We start from the raw sequence: 16,297 nt of genomic DNA on the forward strand, positions 1-16,297 counted from the left end.
ACAGGTCTGTACAGCTTGAAGGAGAAACTTGTTCCCCACAGTGAGGGGGGTTGGAGGAAGGAGGGGGTAGGTGAGGGAAGGGGAGGGGGAAGGAGGGGGAAGGGACAGGATGGAAGGAAGTGAAGGAGGGGAACCCAGGCATGCAGCAAAGATTAAACAGCCTGCCCAGGCCATCCAGCTGGCTGCAGATGACTAAGTGTGGCTTTGTCTGTTTCCTAAGTGGCTTGAGGCAAGAGAGTCCTCAAGGCAGGCAGCTGGCCCACTCAGCCTTCCTAGTGGTCCTGCCTCAGTTTTGGTAGAAGAGTCCACTGGATATCACCACGTAGCCCTGAAAGGCAAAGAAAACCATGGACCAAGTTAGAGGGCCACATATGAATCTGTAGGACCCCCAGCTGTCCCATCATCCTGGCTCTGAGTTCATGCTCTGTCACTCTTGCTGTGTGTCTCTGGGCTGTTTTCTACTTAGTCACTCACAGCACCCACCTCCGAACTGCTACTATGAGGATGCTGTGAGCCCACAGCAGGCAGAGCCCTCATCACGTGGCTTGCCCTAGATGCATCCATACATGGTCATCTCTGCTTTATGATTGGGAGTCCAGACCATTTAGTATCTTCCCCAAGTCCAAGTCTCCCCAGCAGAGCCAGGTATTCCACATATGTCCTTTACTCTCTACAGTGTACTGCAGAAAGGTCCTGGGGGCCTGCTGATCATTCATTCATTCATTCATTCATTCATTCATTCATTCATTCAGCAGATCTTCACTGAACCTTTACTGTGAGTCAAGCCCTGTGTCAGGTGCTGGGAGACCCAACAGAGAACAAGCCAAACCAAGTCCCTACCCATGTGTAGCTCTTATGTGGTCCAATATGGTAGCTAGTAGCTATATGTGGCTAATTACATTTGAATTAATTAAAATTAAATAAAATTTAAAATTCAGCTCCTCAGTTGCACTGGCCACATTTCAAGTGCCCAACAGCCACAAGTACCCAGTGGCTGACAGTGGCTACTGTGCTGGCCAGTGCAGAGTTCCATCCTTGCAGAAAGTTCTATGGAACAGCGCTGGTCTAGGGACCTTTTACTTCAGACCTGGCTGGCTGGATCTGTGGATCAGCCACCGACCATGCCTATTTGGAGAAGTCTTGGGGGGGGGGGAAATCCCACTAATTGCCCTGGCTTCTCCATGTTCTTTCTTGGGGGAAGGGAGTCATCCAAGTGCCTTGGGACCACAGTTCTTTAGCAACGAGGACATTCTCCCTGGAAAGACATCGGTGGGTCTCTCGGGGAGGGGGGTGAATAATATGCAGACCTTGGGCTTGAGAGACCTTGGCCAAGCTTTCTATCCTGTGCATGTCTTGTTGAGTGAATTAGGAAGAATATTAAACTTTTATGTCTCATCCTGGCTCTGAGGATCTCACCCTGGGCAGCCACTGTGATTCATTTTCACTCTGGGCCCACAATTTCTGATCAGGGACAGTGATTTTAGAAGGGTCAGGAAGCCCCTTCTCCCATCCAGCCTGCAGAGGTTTGTGTACAAAGCTGTCCCCCCTTTGTCATCCTCCCCCAGACACCAAAGGAACTATACCCACCCAGGGCACATAATCAAGGGACAGCTGAAGATCCCCTATTGTGTAATATCTGACGACTAAAGGGCAGGTGAAACCCTCCCACCAGTGTCTCTTGACATCCTGGATATTCTATCTCATTGCAGCTAAGGATTCATGGCATGGTCGTGGCAAGAGCAGGGGGCACCCCCAGGCCTGACTGACCTGAAGGTCCCACTGTTTGCACTAGGGGGGAGGGGGGAAAGAGATGGCCTCTACATTGCAGAGGCCAGCTTCCCTCCAAAGGTTGAGGAAGCCCCTCTGGTCACACCCACAGACTCTTACCTCATGGACAAAGACCTCGGGGGTGACGTAGTGGAGGTTCACCACGTTGGGAAGGGCAATCCCCATGCCCAAGAGAGCTACAGGCAGGAAAAGAGAAACCAAGTTCAGCCGGAAGGCAGTGACAGAGCACCACCTGGAACCAGGTCTGTGCTGATGTCCTCATGTGCTGATATACCCACTTTACAGAAGGGAAAGTGGAGTCTTAGGAAGGGAAATGATCACACAGCTGCTAAACAGCTGAGAAAAGATGCGCACACACACAGCTGGATCCAGAGGCCACCCTCTTACCCGATGAGCCTGGGAGGTGGAAAGGGGCTGGGATGGAGCCTAGAGTGGGTGTAGGGCAAGAGGGGTCCAAAGGGGCCACACCGAGGGGAGGGCAGGACTCACCATTGAGGTGGTCCAGCAGGGGATTCTCAAACACGTTGCCCATGAGTGCATGCACTTGATCTGTCTGCAGCCACAAAACCAGGGAGATGGGGGCCATAGGTCCATCCCAGCAAGGGGCCGGGAGAGATGGACAGGCAGGCCACACATGAACACACAGGTGGTCACACAGACGGCAGAGGCACAGTTGAGGGAGGAAGGCAGGTCACCCTTGTCCCGGCTTCAAGCAGAGCCCAGCTACACCCAGGGTCAGGTGAGCCTTCTGAGCACTAGGCACCCAGGAACTGCTCGCCTGAGGGAAGCCTGAGAGACCAGCACCTGACTGACACTTGCTTACTGTGTGAACCAACAGGTGACTGGTCGCCCTGTTGGTGCTGACTGACAGACAGATGGACTGACCAGTAGATACAGTGATGGGGCATGTGGAGTTTCAGGCCAACGGACAATGGGATGCATGGCGGCTAGTGGCCCAGCCATGTCACATGACTGAAGGAGCAGCCGACACCATCTGACACTGGCTCGTCCAATTTACCAATGGTTTCAGTGATTCTTGGGCTGACAGGTCACCAACAACCAGGCAGAGTCACAGGCAGGCCGACTGACTGACCCCACTGAAGGACCAAGGCTGACTGACTGGTGACCAGCAAACAGACATCATGAGAAAGACTACCAATGGACTGACTGACCACTGTCCCCAAGCACCCCAGGAAGAAGCCTGGTTATGGTCACACATACAGGTACCCCTTCCCCAGGCTCATGGCCTGCCCCACCCAGGGAGAGGGTCTCTGGAGACCCCAGCCCAACACTTACGTCAATGAGGCCCACATTGGAGGAGGCCACAGTGAGTTGGACTTCCCTGAAAGGGAAGCAGAAGAGCTAGGGACGGGGAGCTAGTGCCCACCACCCCTGTGCTGTGGCTGCTGCGTCCAAGGCTTTGTGAGGGGTAGTTGTGAGCCTGTTCCAAAGAGGAACACACTGAGGTTGCTGGGTCCAGGAGGCCTCGCTTACCCCAACACAGACGTGATCCCCTGAAGCTTCACCTTGGACACGGAGAGCTGGAGGTTAAGGTTCACTGTCTGGGCGAATGGGAGAGCAAGGTCAAAGGGCATAAGGCCACATGGAGCCTTTCAGCTGGCCACCAGTGATCCAGCCTCCCACCCATGCCCCCGCTCATTCTGGTATTTGTGGGGGACAGGCTGTGGGAGCGGTGAACAATAACCAAAGCAGCCAGTTGGGATCCTTCCAGGGAGTAGTGGGTGCCATGAAGGCAGAGTGTGGCCTGGAGAGGGCCGATAAGGGCCGTCTTTCTCAGGGTGGTCCCGAAAGGCCGCCCTGAGGAAGGCTGCAATATTTAAGCTGAAACCTGACAGATGAGAAGCCAGCCATAACAAGAGCCAGGGAAGAGTGCCCTAGGCACAGGGTATGACAGGTGCAAAGGTCCTGAGGCAGAAATGCCCTGGGACACTGAAGAAAGAGCAAGGAGTCCAGTGTGGATAGCAGAGCCAATGAGGAGACTGGGGCAGGAGACAAGGTCCCCCTGAGAGCCAACAGCCCCCCAGCCAGCCCCACCCAGCCCATCTCACTCACCACATTGAGAGAGAAAAGGGAGCGGAAAGCCGAGTTGGAGGCCGAGGCCAGGACCTCCACTAAGGGCTGCAGCCGCAGTGTGGCGTTGTTGGTATGGAGTGTGGCCACAGGTGTGCCACCCAGCCTCACCTTGAGCACCAAGGGCATGGGCTCAGGGAACTGGCGGGCCACCTGGGGAAGCAGAGTGCGAGAGAGGGAGGAGGCCACCTGGCGGCAAAGGCCGGGCGGGCTCCCCACTCATCATTCCTCAGATGCTGATCCACAGAGGTGGGACCACCCCAGGCCCCTGTCCTCGTGGATGCGGTCTGATGGGCTAATAGGCATGAAGACAGGCATAGCCTGTGCGATCTGTGCCAGGAGGGAGGGGAGCTCAGGGGCCACGGAAGCTCAAGGAGCCTCCAGGACCAGACTAGGGGTTTGGTCTTCCCCTAGGAGGTAACCCGAGCTTGGTTTTAAAGATGGATAAGGGAAAGGAAGCAGAAAGGACACTTCAGACAGAGGGCAGCGCTTGGGTATTTCTCCATAGAGGAAGAAACGGTGTGATGTCTGGGCAGGAGGGCCATGCCTGAGACCAAGGGGGTGCAGATCCAAGGGTAGATGCTGAACCCTACTTGGGATAGATACAAGCCAGCAGACATCCCACAGGCCAGGGAGTCCCCACTCCAATCTTGGGTATCGACCCCTGAAATGACCAGAAATGTCACCAACCTCGGGGATGACGTGGCCCAGCACAGAGGTGTTCAGCGGGTTGTCATGTGACTTCTGAAATCAGCCCCCCATGCATGACAGCTTTTAGGGCAGCATCTCCCCAAGCTAGGCCACCTTTTGCGTCCCCTCAACCCTCATTTAACCCTTCCAACAGCCCCTGACGGCCCCAAAGCTCCACCCACCCCACCCACCCATGGGTTGGCCTCTGTGGGGTCTCCCCAGGGTGGGCCACAGGGGCACATCTGCCCCACGTGCCCCAGGCAGCAGGTTGCCCTCACCAGCTGTCCTGTGATGTCCAGGTTGAGGGCACCAGCCTTCTGCAGCAGCAGTAGGGCAGAGTCAAACAGATCCTGAGAGAGGCCAACGGTTGCCATGGCACCACTGGTGCCCACATGCTCTGGCAGCATAAAGGGGGTGGCATTCACGGGCAGGACGATGGGCTTGCCCAGAAGGAAGAGGACAGCCTTTGGGGAGAGAAGGAAACAAGCAGCAGGGTGTCAATAGGGAGGTGGCTCCATCACAGAACCTGGGCTCTGAGACGCCACCCACCCCAAGATGCCACATGTCCAGCTGCACACCTGGAATGCCATTCCAGCCCTTCTCCCCTCAACTCCCCTGCTCTTTTAGGAATCTTCCAGAACACCAAGCATCCAGCTCTGGGATGACAAGGAAGCACTTACGTTGATATCCAAGGAAATGTGGTCTTTAGTGATGTTGGGAGCATTGATCATAAAGTAGCGAATCTGGGACTCAGGACCCACAGGCTTGAGGCCTAAATGAAACCGGAATGAAGCAGAAAAGATGGCACACTTAGCATCATCTACCAATGCCCCCTCTATCCAGAAAACTCAGTTATCTGACTACCTTGATTAACCAGACCCAAGCCAAGGAACAAAAGTGGTGGGAAAAGGCCCCTGAGTAAGCAAACGTAAGTTGCAAAGTACACACACCCAAGATTCAGCCACTCACGACCCGTTGGCCATTAGTTTAGACACAATTCTAAGTGTTGGTTTCTGCTTTCCCAATTGGTGGAAGACTAAAGTCCCCAAATTAGAAAGGAGACAAATCACACTGTGGTTTCTTCTTGCCTTTGGAAAAGGGGTTCACATTTTCCAAGGTCCAGACATTTGGCTTGCACTGCCTCATCAGTCCTCACCACAGTCCTGTAAGGTTAGGAGCCCATTTTACACACTCACACGCGCACACACACACACAAAGTTTGGTGAGTTCAGTTGTGCCCAGGATTGTATCCAGCTCCGGGTCCATCCAACTCCGAAGGTACACTCTCTCTGCCTAATCACACTGCCTCCAACAGGAACCCAAAAAGCACAGGCCCTGGGCCATTCCATTTGGTGTAGGAGCCAGCGGTGCCTTCCCGGGAAGCAGGCGCAGCTGAGAGCCCTCTTCCTATAAGGCGAGTTCCCCCAAGGCTCAGAATATTCTGGTTGAGAAGGCTGCAAAGTGCAAAGGGCGAGGCACTTGTGGGAACCACATCCCTGTGCACCACTAGGCCAGACAGTGCAGCAGGTGAAGGCTCAACTCCACTGTAAGGAAAGCACAGCTCTTAGCAATATTTCAACTGCTGACCCACTTTCATAGCTTTTAGTTTCATATTGTAAGATGAAATCTTGCTGGAGCCTTGTTTAGGCTGAACTGTGGCCCAGCTCTAACTGGACTATGCATAGTGGCACCTGGGACTCCCCTGCAGTAGCAGAAGGTAAGTGGGGCGGTGACCAATGACTGGTGGGAGTTGGCGGATATATACCCCAGAAGCATGCTGCCCCTCAGGGAGGATGTTGGATGTGTTCCACTCCGTGTCAAGAGCTCCCCAAGGAGAATGAGCCCCAGGTGCCCCTGGCAGTACCTGCTCTTTAACACACCTTCCCTGTCTCACTGCTCAGCTCCCCAACCACTGCCTTCTAGAACCACCCTCCATTTGAGCCCCTTACACTAAAATCCTCCTCTCAGGATCTGCGTCTGGGGGGATTAGCCTAAGACAGAGCCTTCTGCTAATATGCTTCTGGTGCTCCCTGGATAATGAGGACCCTGGAAAAACCAGAGGTGGGACAAGCCTGGCAGAAAATGAAGAAGAGAGGGAGCTGTGACTTTGGATGGTGCTGGCCCCTGAGGAGGAAAACAGGAGCAGGGGCACTTGTGAGCAGAAGAGCTTGAGTTCTGTCAAAGACATGCTGAGTTAGAGGAGCCTGTGGGACCTCCAGGAGGAGGTGTCCAGGAGGAAATGGAATATAAGAACCTGAGCCGAGAAAGGGGTGAGGGGTAGAGTCCAGCAAAGAATGTGGGAGATATGGGAGCAAAACCAGGGGAGCGGGGGGGTGTCTGAATCTCCAGGTTGGGGAGGAAGCAATTGCAGATTGCATGTACCCCCCTACACACACACACACACACACACACACACACACACACACACGCATACATACTGCACTAAACATTCTAAGGCATTCTAGAATTTTTCAGATTCCCAAATTCCATCACTAACTGTTCAGTCATCCTACACTTGACCTCCCAGGGGTCCACCTTGATCCAGAGGGGGGATCTTGAAGGTCCTTAGGAGCCTCAGAGTGTCTCAGAGGTCCCCTCCTGCTCCCGCTGGACTCCTAGGTCTTACCAATTAAAGTCCCCAAGTGGACATTGAGGCCCTGCACAAGGTTGGACACGCTCAGACACAGCTGCAACAAGACAGAGGAGGCTGGGTTAGGGAGGCACTCAGGGCTCGAGGGGGCGAATCTGGGAGGGTCTAGGGTCCCTGTCTGGAAGCCTCTCCCAAACTGGACATCAAGGCTTGGGATCCCTTCCTTCCACCACCAGTGGGCATCTTCAAGCACTTCCTGTGGGCACTGGGAAATCAGGGGAGGCTGGGGCCCATGGGTAAGAAGGAAAGAACAGGACTGTGGGAAACAGCAGAGGTGGCCACAGTGGGGCCTGGGCAGCTGAGGCAGGGAGCCTGCTGCATCAGAGGGCCAACTGGGGGAAGGGTGCTGCCCGCAATGGAGGCAGGCGGTGGTCAGCAAGCCACCCAGGGAAACTAGTGTTCTCCTGGGCACAGTGGGCAGCCAGAGAAGCGTATTAAGCTGGGGTGGGAGGTGGGGCAGAGGAGAGACCACAAGGCCAGGGGAGGTGGCTGCCTGGTCCAGGCTAGAGCTGGGGAGGCTGGGCCAGGCGCAGCCAGGAGGCAGAGGAGAGAGCCAGGTCAGGCTGTGCCGCCTTCAGCCCTCGAGCCTCAGTTTTCTCATCTGCAAGATGGGAGGATGGCATCCAGTGGGTTGGTTTGGTCTCTTCTACTGCCCCTTAAAGGAGGGCTAGGAAGCGGCAGAGGTGGAGAACCAGCTCCCCATCAGCAGTGGGCCTCTGCCCCTGGACCACCATCTTTCACCAAGTCAGCCACAGGCAGCTGGTGACAGGAGCTAAAGCAGTGACAGTGATAGCACCCTTCACACTGCCCTTACTGTCCCAACCTCTTCATGGCTGTTCATGCACTTAGCACACAACTGGCCCATCTCTTTGCGTGGCAGATGTGGAGTTGGGGGCAGAGAGAGGTTAGGCTACTTGTCCAAGGACCACAGCTGGGAAAAAGGGGAATCAGTACTCAAACCCAAGCCACATCTGGCTCGTGCCCATGCCCTTGTCCGTTTTCATTTTCCCAGCCACATGGCCCCTGAAAGCACTGTCCCCATCCCATCCTCTGGCATGACATTGAGGCTGGCCCAAGCGAATGAGCCTTCCACCCCCGCCACCTCCAAATCCACCCTTGGACCACGGCCACAGCCTCTTTCCCATTCCCAGTGGAAAAGTGGAGGAGCCCCATGAAGGGCCTCCTAAAAACAAACCGACCATCGCAATCTCCCCATGCCGCGGCCCCCCTGCGTTCCCACACCTGCTGAGGAAAGTGCTGTCCCCCTTCCCAGGAGATCTCACAGGACGTCCTTACCTTGTTGCGCAGGACGGCTTTGATGTGCTGCTGCACCAGGACCAGCAGCGCAGGGCCCACGCTAAGGAAGAGACGTGGAAAGGGCTCCTGAGCTCCTGGCCAAGGCATTCAGGCCTGTCTGTTCTGGCAAAGCCATAATCTGGGAGAGGAGTCTCTCCCTTCAGCCAGGGGCCAGCAATCCTACCAGGGCTAGACAGTGCTGGCACAATTGTCCCCACAGATGAGGAAACTGAGCCTCAAAGAAGAGGTCATTGGTCTCAAGGATTTGAAGCGGCTGAGAGGTGAAAATGAGGCCAGGCTTGGGGGAGATAGAAAGGGCCTTGCAAAAGCTGGGCCCTGCCATGTCCTCGGCCAGCTGGCTCCATGTCCACTCTGAACCCAGTGAGGTGAGGCTGCTTCCTGCTTGGGCTCCAATTCTCTGTGACACCTTAGTAAAGTCCCTTCCTGGCTCTGGGCCTCGGTTTCCCCTCTGAACAATGAGAGATGGGTCTAAGTTGGTGAGTCGCCACAGGAATTCCTAGGAAACTAGCTAAAATGTTGATCTGAACTCACTGAATTATCTGTTTTTAATGCCATCAACCTCGGGCTTCCGTTTTTGTGAGCAGCCACCACTCGCGAGGACTGTCAGGGGATGTGAGTTCCACATGATGATCATGGGACACAAGCATGAATGCGTTTATACCCAACTCTTCTTCTCTGGGGAAAAGTCCAGTCCGAAATGCTCAACCACCTCCCAGTGAGCCCCTGCCCTCATGTGGGATGGGATTCACAAGCAGTAGGTTAGTCAGGCTGTGGGGGTTTGAACTCCACCTTTGGCCAGCTGTGTGATCTTAGGGAAGTCACTTAACTGCTCTGGGCCTCAGTTTGTTCTCCCGCAAAATGAGGTTAATACTTACACTCTCCTGGTAGGATTGCTGTGAGACAGAAAGGGGCTGGAACGTACCCAGCCCAGCAGGTGCTCTAGAGGCCAGAGTTGCTGTTAGCTTTAGATGAGGACATGAAAGGGCCACCTGCCACAGTGAGACTGAGGCAGGTGCCAGCTCTCCTGAGCCTCAGGCTCCCCATCTCTGCAGAGAGGGGCAGCCCTCCGAAGTCCCTGACAGAAGCATCAGCCCAGAATCCTTTAAAAATTAGCATGTTTGGGTGCATTGTCACATGGTGTGGGGTTGGGCGATGCAGGGGACACGGGCATGGGCTGCACATCTCGGGCAAGTCCCTCCCCCTTTCTGAACCTCAGTGTGCTCAGCCATAAAACAGGTTGACACTGGGAGTCTCTAGGCCCAATGTGGCAATTGGATGAAGACTTGAGTAGGAAGCTCAAGAAATGAGCACAGCCCAGGCACCCACCTGTGACGGCCACTTGACACAATGGCCTTGTTGAAGAGCGTGAAGCAGGAGGAGACACTGACCACGGGCGTCCCAATGGAGCCCTGGGCCACCCGAGCATCAGCCAGCAGTACCGCAGGAAGGATCAGCTCCAGGGGCTCTGAGGCTCTATGGAGATGCCATTCCTGAGCCCCAGCAGCGCCACCCAGCAGAGCCCACATTGACCAATGAGAGATTCTGCAAACCCCCAGCCCAAGCCTGCCCCCCACTTGAAATAGGCAGGATCCCCACTCAGCATGAGATGACCCTACCTAAGCCCCCAAACTCCACTCAGGGCCACAGACGTTACAGTGGATAGGTATGAACTCTGGCTCCCCATACCCTCTCACTGCAAGACCCTGGGCTAGTCATTTCCTGTGCTGAGCCCCAATTTCCTCTCCTGTAAAGTGGACGTAAGATTGGAGGTACCGATCTCACAGAGTCGTGCTGAGTTTTCCATGAGGCAGTCATGTGAAAACACCCTGCCTGGAGCTTGGCCCACAGTAAAAACTGATAAAATGGTAGTGTCAGGACAGAGGAGTTAAAATAAGAGATCCCTCTGAAGGCCCAGCTCATAGTTTGAAACTTAAATGAATACAAAGTGACCCATGCACAGAAATAATTCTAATAGCTACATTTATTGAACACCTACTATGTGCCTTGCTCTATGAAAGCGGGGATGTAATTTAATTACAGCAATGAATCCATTCACTGCAACCCTCATAGCCTTGCTGTGAAGAGTCATCCCATTTTACAGAGGCAAAAACTGAGGGCTGAGAAGTGAAATGACTCTGATCATCTCTGAAAATCCTCCTGCCCCACCCCATAAAACAAGGAGATTCACTCACCGAAAGACCTTGAAAGTAAAATTGGCTGCTGCAAGCATGCGTACCCCAAAACCATCAATGAACTTCAGGTGAAGGCGGGGCACCTGGACGTTCAGAATCTGGACTCTGCAGGGCAGGAGTGGAGGTGACAAGGCAGCTCCCATGAAACCATGGCATCAACTCTGGGGTGGGTACCCTGAGCCATATCCACATCCACACTGTAGATGTTATAAAGAACACTTTCCTGACTATCGGAAACATGGGATAAGGAATTGGCAGTGAGTTCTCCACCACAGGGGGCATGCAAGCCATACATGGACAACCAGCTTATAGGGAAAATGCAGAGAGGATCCTAGCACTGGACAGGAATGGGATGAGATGATTTCTCAGGTCTTGGAGGGATTTTAGTATCTGACTGAGGTCTGGAAAGCTGGGAAGATGGGGAAAGTAAGACTTTGAGGTCCACAGAAGGCAGAAATCCCCCCTGCACCTTTCTAGTCAACAGCTATGGCTTGGAGCCCTCCAGAAATGGAAAACTCACTCCCTTCAAAGTTGTCTGTTCTGATTGCTAAGCACTTTCCAAATAACCTATGATTTTTCTTTTTAAATGAAAGTCATTTTCTCCCTGCACAGTAGTGTTGGGGGCAGGGGTGATTCAGGCACCACAAATAGTATAAATTTTAAAAGTCACATCAAAACTCCACCCTCAGAAACTCTCCCTGTTAGCACTTGGGTAACATCCTTCCATCCTTAGGACACAGGCGCACCTAGAACTTATTTCTTTTCACTTAACAGCCATCCTGCATGTGTTTCCATATCCACAAACAAGGACCCTTTGTGTTATATTTAAACAGCAATGTGCTGTCTGTGGGGTGGCCAGAATACAAATCATTTAGGAGCCCTTGATTGAGCATTGGGTATCGATCCCAGTTCTCCATCATTACCAACTATGCTTCTACTAGGGACCTCCAAGCCAGCCACTCTTTTACCCACCCAGTGTTTTAAAGTTTTAAGTGTTTTTTAATTAGTTGCCATCATTCAAAACTTGATAAATTTTCTAACATCTCTTGGGAATCCAAACATCTGGCACGAGTGAGTCTGTGCCCCCACAGGGGTTGCGTCAACTGGCCCAGGCCCTGCGGCATGAGTTTGAGACGTCCCTCCCCATCGCTGCCTTCGAGTCTCTGCGCACTGCAAGGGGGTGTGGAGGCAAATTAGGCTCAGACTTGTGCCCTAAACTCAGTGTCTAGCTTTTGGAAGAATTAGCCAAGAGTCCTGCCAACCCTGGGGACGCACATTCTTGGCCCCTAGGAGCAGAAATCTACCAATTTAGAGGCACCAGTCCCCCATGTCTCCACCTTGGTCTCAACTTCTAAATCTTGTGACCTCGCACCTAACGGGTGGGAGCGTCTAGCCTGGTGAGGGAAGCAGTCCCTATAGACGAGGGTGCTCATCTAGTGGGCTGCAGCAATCTTCCCCGTGGGTGGGAGAGCGCACCTGCCGGGTGAGAGTGCACACCTGCCCGTTGAGAGCGCACACCTGAGGGGTGGGAGCGCGCACCTGGTGACTAGAGCACTCACCTGGTGGGCCAAAGCACCTCTCCACTCCGGTCCAGGAAATGTGGGACAGTGACCTGCAGGGCCCGCTGGAGAGGGACTTTCCCGGCTTCAGACACTGTAGGGCCAGAGCAGGGCGAGGTTAGGCTGCTCTCAGGAGCCACCAAGGGACACCACCCCACCCACCATCTGCCCAGTGTCCTGAGCCGAGAGGTCTCAGAGACTGGAAGGGGCAGGCTTGTCACAGTTGCACCGGCACCAGTTGGCTCCCCACGAGCCCTGCTGGACGCCCTCGCGCCAGGCCTGCAAGGCGTTCCTTTCCTCTCTCACTCTTTCTGCCTCTCACAATCCTACTTGTCTACCTGCTCCTCAGAAACAATAACATCCTTTGCCGCTTTCCAAGACTCTGGTGGGGTTCCACCTCCTCTGGAGCCTTCTCAAGTCCCTAAGCAGAGGGGGCCTCCCAATCAAACGGGTGGGGAGGCCTGGGGGCTGGAGGCTGAGGACTCTGGAGTCCCTCAGATTCTGGGTGCAAATCCCAGCTCTGCTACTATCTGTGTGGCTGAGCTGTGCCTCAGCTTTCCTACCTACAAATTGGCAGTGATTATAATGGTGCCCATCGCATGGAGTCCTTGTAACAACTCAGTACACAATTAATGCTGGCTCTCCCCTTTGCTGCTTATTTTTGTGATGATGACGGCCATCAGCCCTGCTGGCATGGCTCAGTGGCTGAGCACTGAACTATGAACGAGGAGGCATAGTTCAGTTCCCGGTCAGGGCACATGCCCAGGTTTCGGGCTCAGTCCCCAGTAAGGGGTGCGCTGAGCAGCTGATCAAGACTCTCTCTCATTATTGATGTTTCTCTCTCTCTCTCCCTCTCCCTTCTCTCTCTAAAATCAATAAAAACGTATTTAAAAATAATAATAATGGCTATCATTCTACAGTGCCTCCTTTGAAGCAGGCAGTTCCTCACAGCTCTGTGCCGCAGGTACCACATTATGCCCAGTTTACTGAGAGGTGGGGACTCCTGGCAAGGAGAAGTCAGACCTGGCCCAAAGCACTTGGCGCCAAGGCCCTGGGTCTCCTCACCTACCTGTACCCTGGGCCGAGGGAGGTACTGACTAAATGTGAATGGAACTAAGAGAGGCGATGGGGCCGAAAGAGCATCGAATGAGAGGTCGAGAGGCCCGAATTCCGCTCAGATTCACTGTGGGACCTGGGAAAGTCACTGGCCCTCTCTGGGCCTCAGTTTCCCCAGGCCCAAGCATAAAGGCAGTGGTATCTATGTTCGGATGCCCCTCTCTCCAGCCTGACCATCTGCCGCTGAGCCGGGACTCACACCCAGGCCTCTGGACTTCATCTATATGTTCCCCCACACAGGGCTTGAAAGCTGGGGCTTTCGGAAGATTAGAGGACAATGTTAAGAAGTCACCCAGCCTGACCTTGGAAAGAGGTGTGTAGGGCATGGTCCTCCTGCCGGATTTCCGCCCAGAACAAACACAGGCACCTCATGCCCCTGTCTGTAGGCATTCGTGCCTGGTACCATGTGCCAGGCACACTGTAACACGGATCACTGACTCCTTTCATCACCTGCCTATGTGCCCAGGTACAAGGTCCTGAAAGCCGTGTGTGCACCAGGGGACCCTGCTCCTTCCCTGAGCCACTGCCTCTATGGGCCTACCTCGGGCCTGGGCCACTGGAAGTCCTTTCTACTCTCTGATCTGAGTCCCTCACACTGTAATCTGAGTTTGGTCTGGCCTCAGGGGAAACAGCTGCTGATTTCTTGCCCCTAACCTAGCTTTGAGACCCCAAAAGCCTCAGAGGGGCAGCTGAGGGGACAGCTTTTGTCCCTCCCTGGGTCTAGGCTTCCTTCTCCAGGGGATGGAGCCAAATCATAGGACAGAGGCCTAGGCTGGGCCGGGTGAGGGGTCGGGTCTTCTCACTGTGAGCCCAGCAGGGATCTAATGCCAGTGCCATGCTACACATGCCTTCCCCAACATGCATGTGCACACAGACACCCCCCATGCACACACATGTATACCCAGGGTGTGCAGCCATGCCTGTACACACAGCCCATGCACCGTGGCATTTGTACACATGCCCATGGTTAGGCACCCACCCAACACTCAAATATACATGTGGGCACATCTCCATGAACTTTCAAACTTACACACAAGCAAAAGGAGCCACTCAAACTGACCCATGCCCACCCCACTGAGGCCCGTGAGCACAGTCATGAGGGCACACTTGCATGTTGGACACGGCATACACCCCACTCATGCATTCACTTAATAAATGTTGAGCAGCACTGTGTGGGAGCAGAAACTGTGTGGGAGCCAGGAACACAGTGACAGATAAGATCAGGGTCTTCAGGGATCTTCTGAGTCCACAGATACACACGCGCACTTAGGATTGTACATATAGGCCGGTATGGACTCACTCGCACACGTTTGTGCAGACACACGCAGACAGCCCATCTCTTACCATAGCTCAGCATGGCCTTGTTGAGTCTGACCACGGTGCCTGGCCTGGAGGCACCGACCACGGGCAGCAGCAGCGCCAGCAGCAGGCCCAGCCTGCATGCCTGAGCCATGACGATCCTAGTCGCTGCCCCCTAGAATCTGTGGGCTGGGGTGGGGACAACCATCAGGGAGCTTGTCCAGAATCTCCCACCCCAGCCTGGAGGTCAAAAGCCCTGAGTGGTGATCCCAGCCCTAGTCCCAGGCCCCACATACAGGTTTGCATCTCGGCGTTGGGGATCTGGTTTGGAAATGGCCCCTAGGCCCAGAGAAGACATGGCCTTCCCTAAGGCCACACAGCAAACTGGGCCTGTGCAGGACCCAAGCCATGCCAGAGGAGGATGGTGAGACTCCCAGATGGGGAGACTGAAGCCCAGGCTCACCACCCCAGGGCCCAGGGCTGTGTCACCTGATGCCAGGAGTCCAGCCCAGTGTGACAGCCCATTCTGGGGTCCAGCTGTCCAAACCTACCCAGGGGAGGACCTGGGGTGGCTCCTGTCCTCATCTTGTTCTGGGCCAGGTAAGGAATGTCCAGAAAGTGGACATTCCCCTCACCCCCTCAACCCTCCCAACCCAGCCCAGCCGAGTGGGCAGACCTGTGTCCAACTCAGGGAGAGGGAGTTGGTGGGAATGAGATGCCACAGCTCAGATGGGCTGAGTCCCAATGGGGAGCACTTTTCCAGAGTCCCACAGCAAGACCACAGATGGGCCCTTCTGCAGAAGGTGGTTGAAAGTAGTGTCCCCATTGGACAGATGGAGAAGTCAAGGTTCCTCCTTGGAAGGATGCCAGCCCATCCTGAGTCCTACCTCAGGCAGTTCCTGGGACAGGTAGACTGTCAGCCCCAGCCAAGCCCTCATCTGCCCCACAGAGGTATGGAAGCTGCTTTATAGGGCTCCCTGGTATGCAGGACCTACTGAGATGGGACATGGGGAGGGACAGGTTTGCTTGTGGTTGCAAGTGTTTTCCCTGCAAACATGGCCTGTGCCAAAGTGTCTTATCCCACATGGGCGGTGGGGCTGCCACGTAGCCTGGCCTGGCTGCCAACCACTGCAAGACCCTGGGATTGGGCAGCTTTGGGGCTTTGAAGGGCAGGAGATATCTGGAAGGAGGTCTGCTCCCAGTTGGATCCCCTCATCACCCCAGCCAGGCCTGGCCAGGCCCAGGAAGGAGGGAATGCTCAAAGTCAGGGAGACGAGATGGCTGCAGTAACCTCTCAGCCTGGTGCCTCCAAGTTACCCCAGAAACATGACCCTCTGAGGAGGAACAGGAGGCTGCCTGAGCCCCAGCCCTGTGACTGGCTGAGCCCTGATCCTGGTCACACACTGAGCCCTGACCCTTATCACAGACTGAGCCCTGATCCTCATCAGACACTGAGTCCTAACTGGGGAGACAACAGACAAGAGGGTGTAGATGATCCAGTCCCCGCTACTTAACACCCCAAACTCTCTCCAAATGCAAATCTCACTCACAGTGGATTAATTCCATTTTCTTTCCACACTACGAACTCCAAGTTC

The 16,297-nt window shown here is 54.5% G+C and overlaps 1 protein-coding gene across 1 annotated transcript; it reads right to left on the bottom strand.

The window, feature by feature from the left end:
* Positions 1-286: 286 nt before the first annotated feature.
* BPIFB2 (BPI fold containing family B member 2) lies at positions 287-14,856 on the bottom strand (the record flags this gene model as incomplete). Its single annotated transcript, XM_081149425.1, has 15 exons — positions 287-328; positions 1,888-1,964; positions 2,278-2,341; positions 3,085-3,130; positions 3,283-3,350; positions 3,862-4,032; positions 4,570-4,623; positions 4,848-5,033; positions 5,250-5,341; positions 7,196-7,256; positions 8,516-8,576; positions 9,863-10,009; positions 10,729-10,833; positions 12,288-12,381; positions 14,748-14,856. 15 exons carry the CDS (start codon positions 14,854-14,856, stop codon positions 287-289), a joined length of 1,377 nt encoding a protein of 458 aa, XP_081005551.1.
* Positions 14,857-16,297: the final 1,441 nt, after the last annotated feature.

Source organism: Miniopterus schreibersii (genome assembly GCF_964146895.1).
Source record: "Miniopterus schreibersii genome assembly, chromosome: 10".
Classification (NCBI taxonomy): domain Eukaryota; kingdom Metazoa; phylum Chordata; class Mammalia; order Chiroptera; family Miniopteridae; genus Miniopterus; species Miniopterus schreibersii.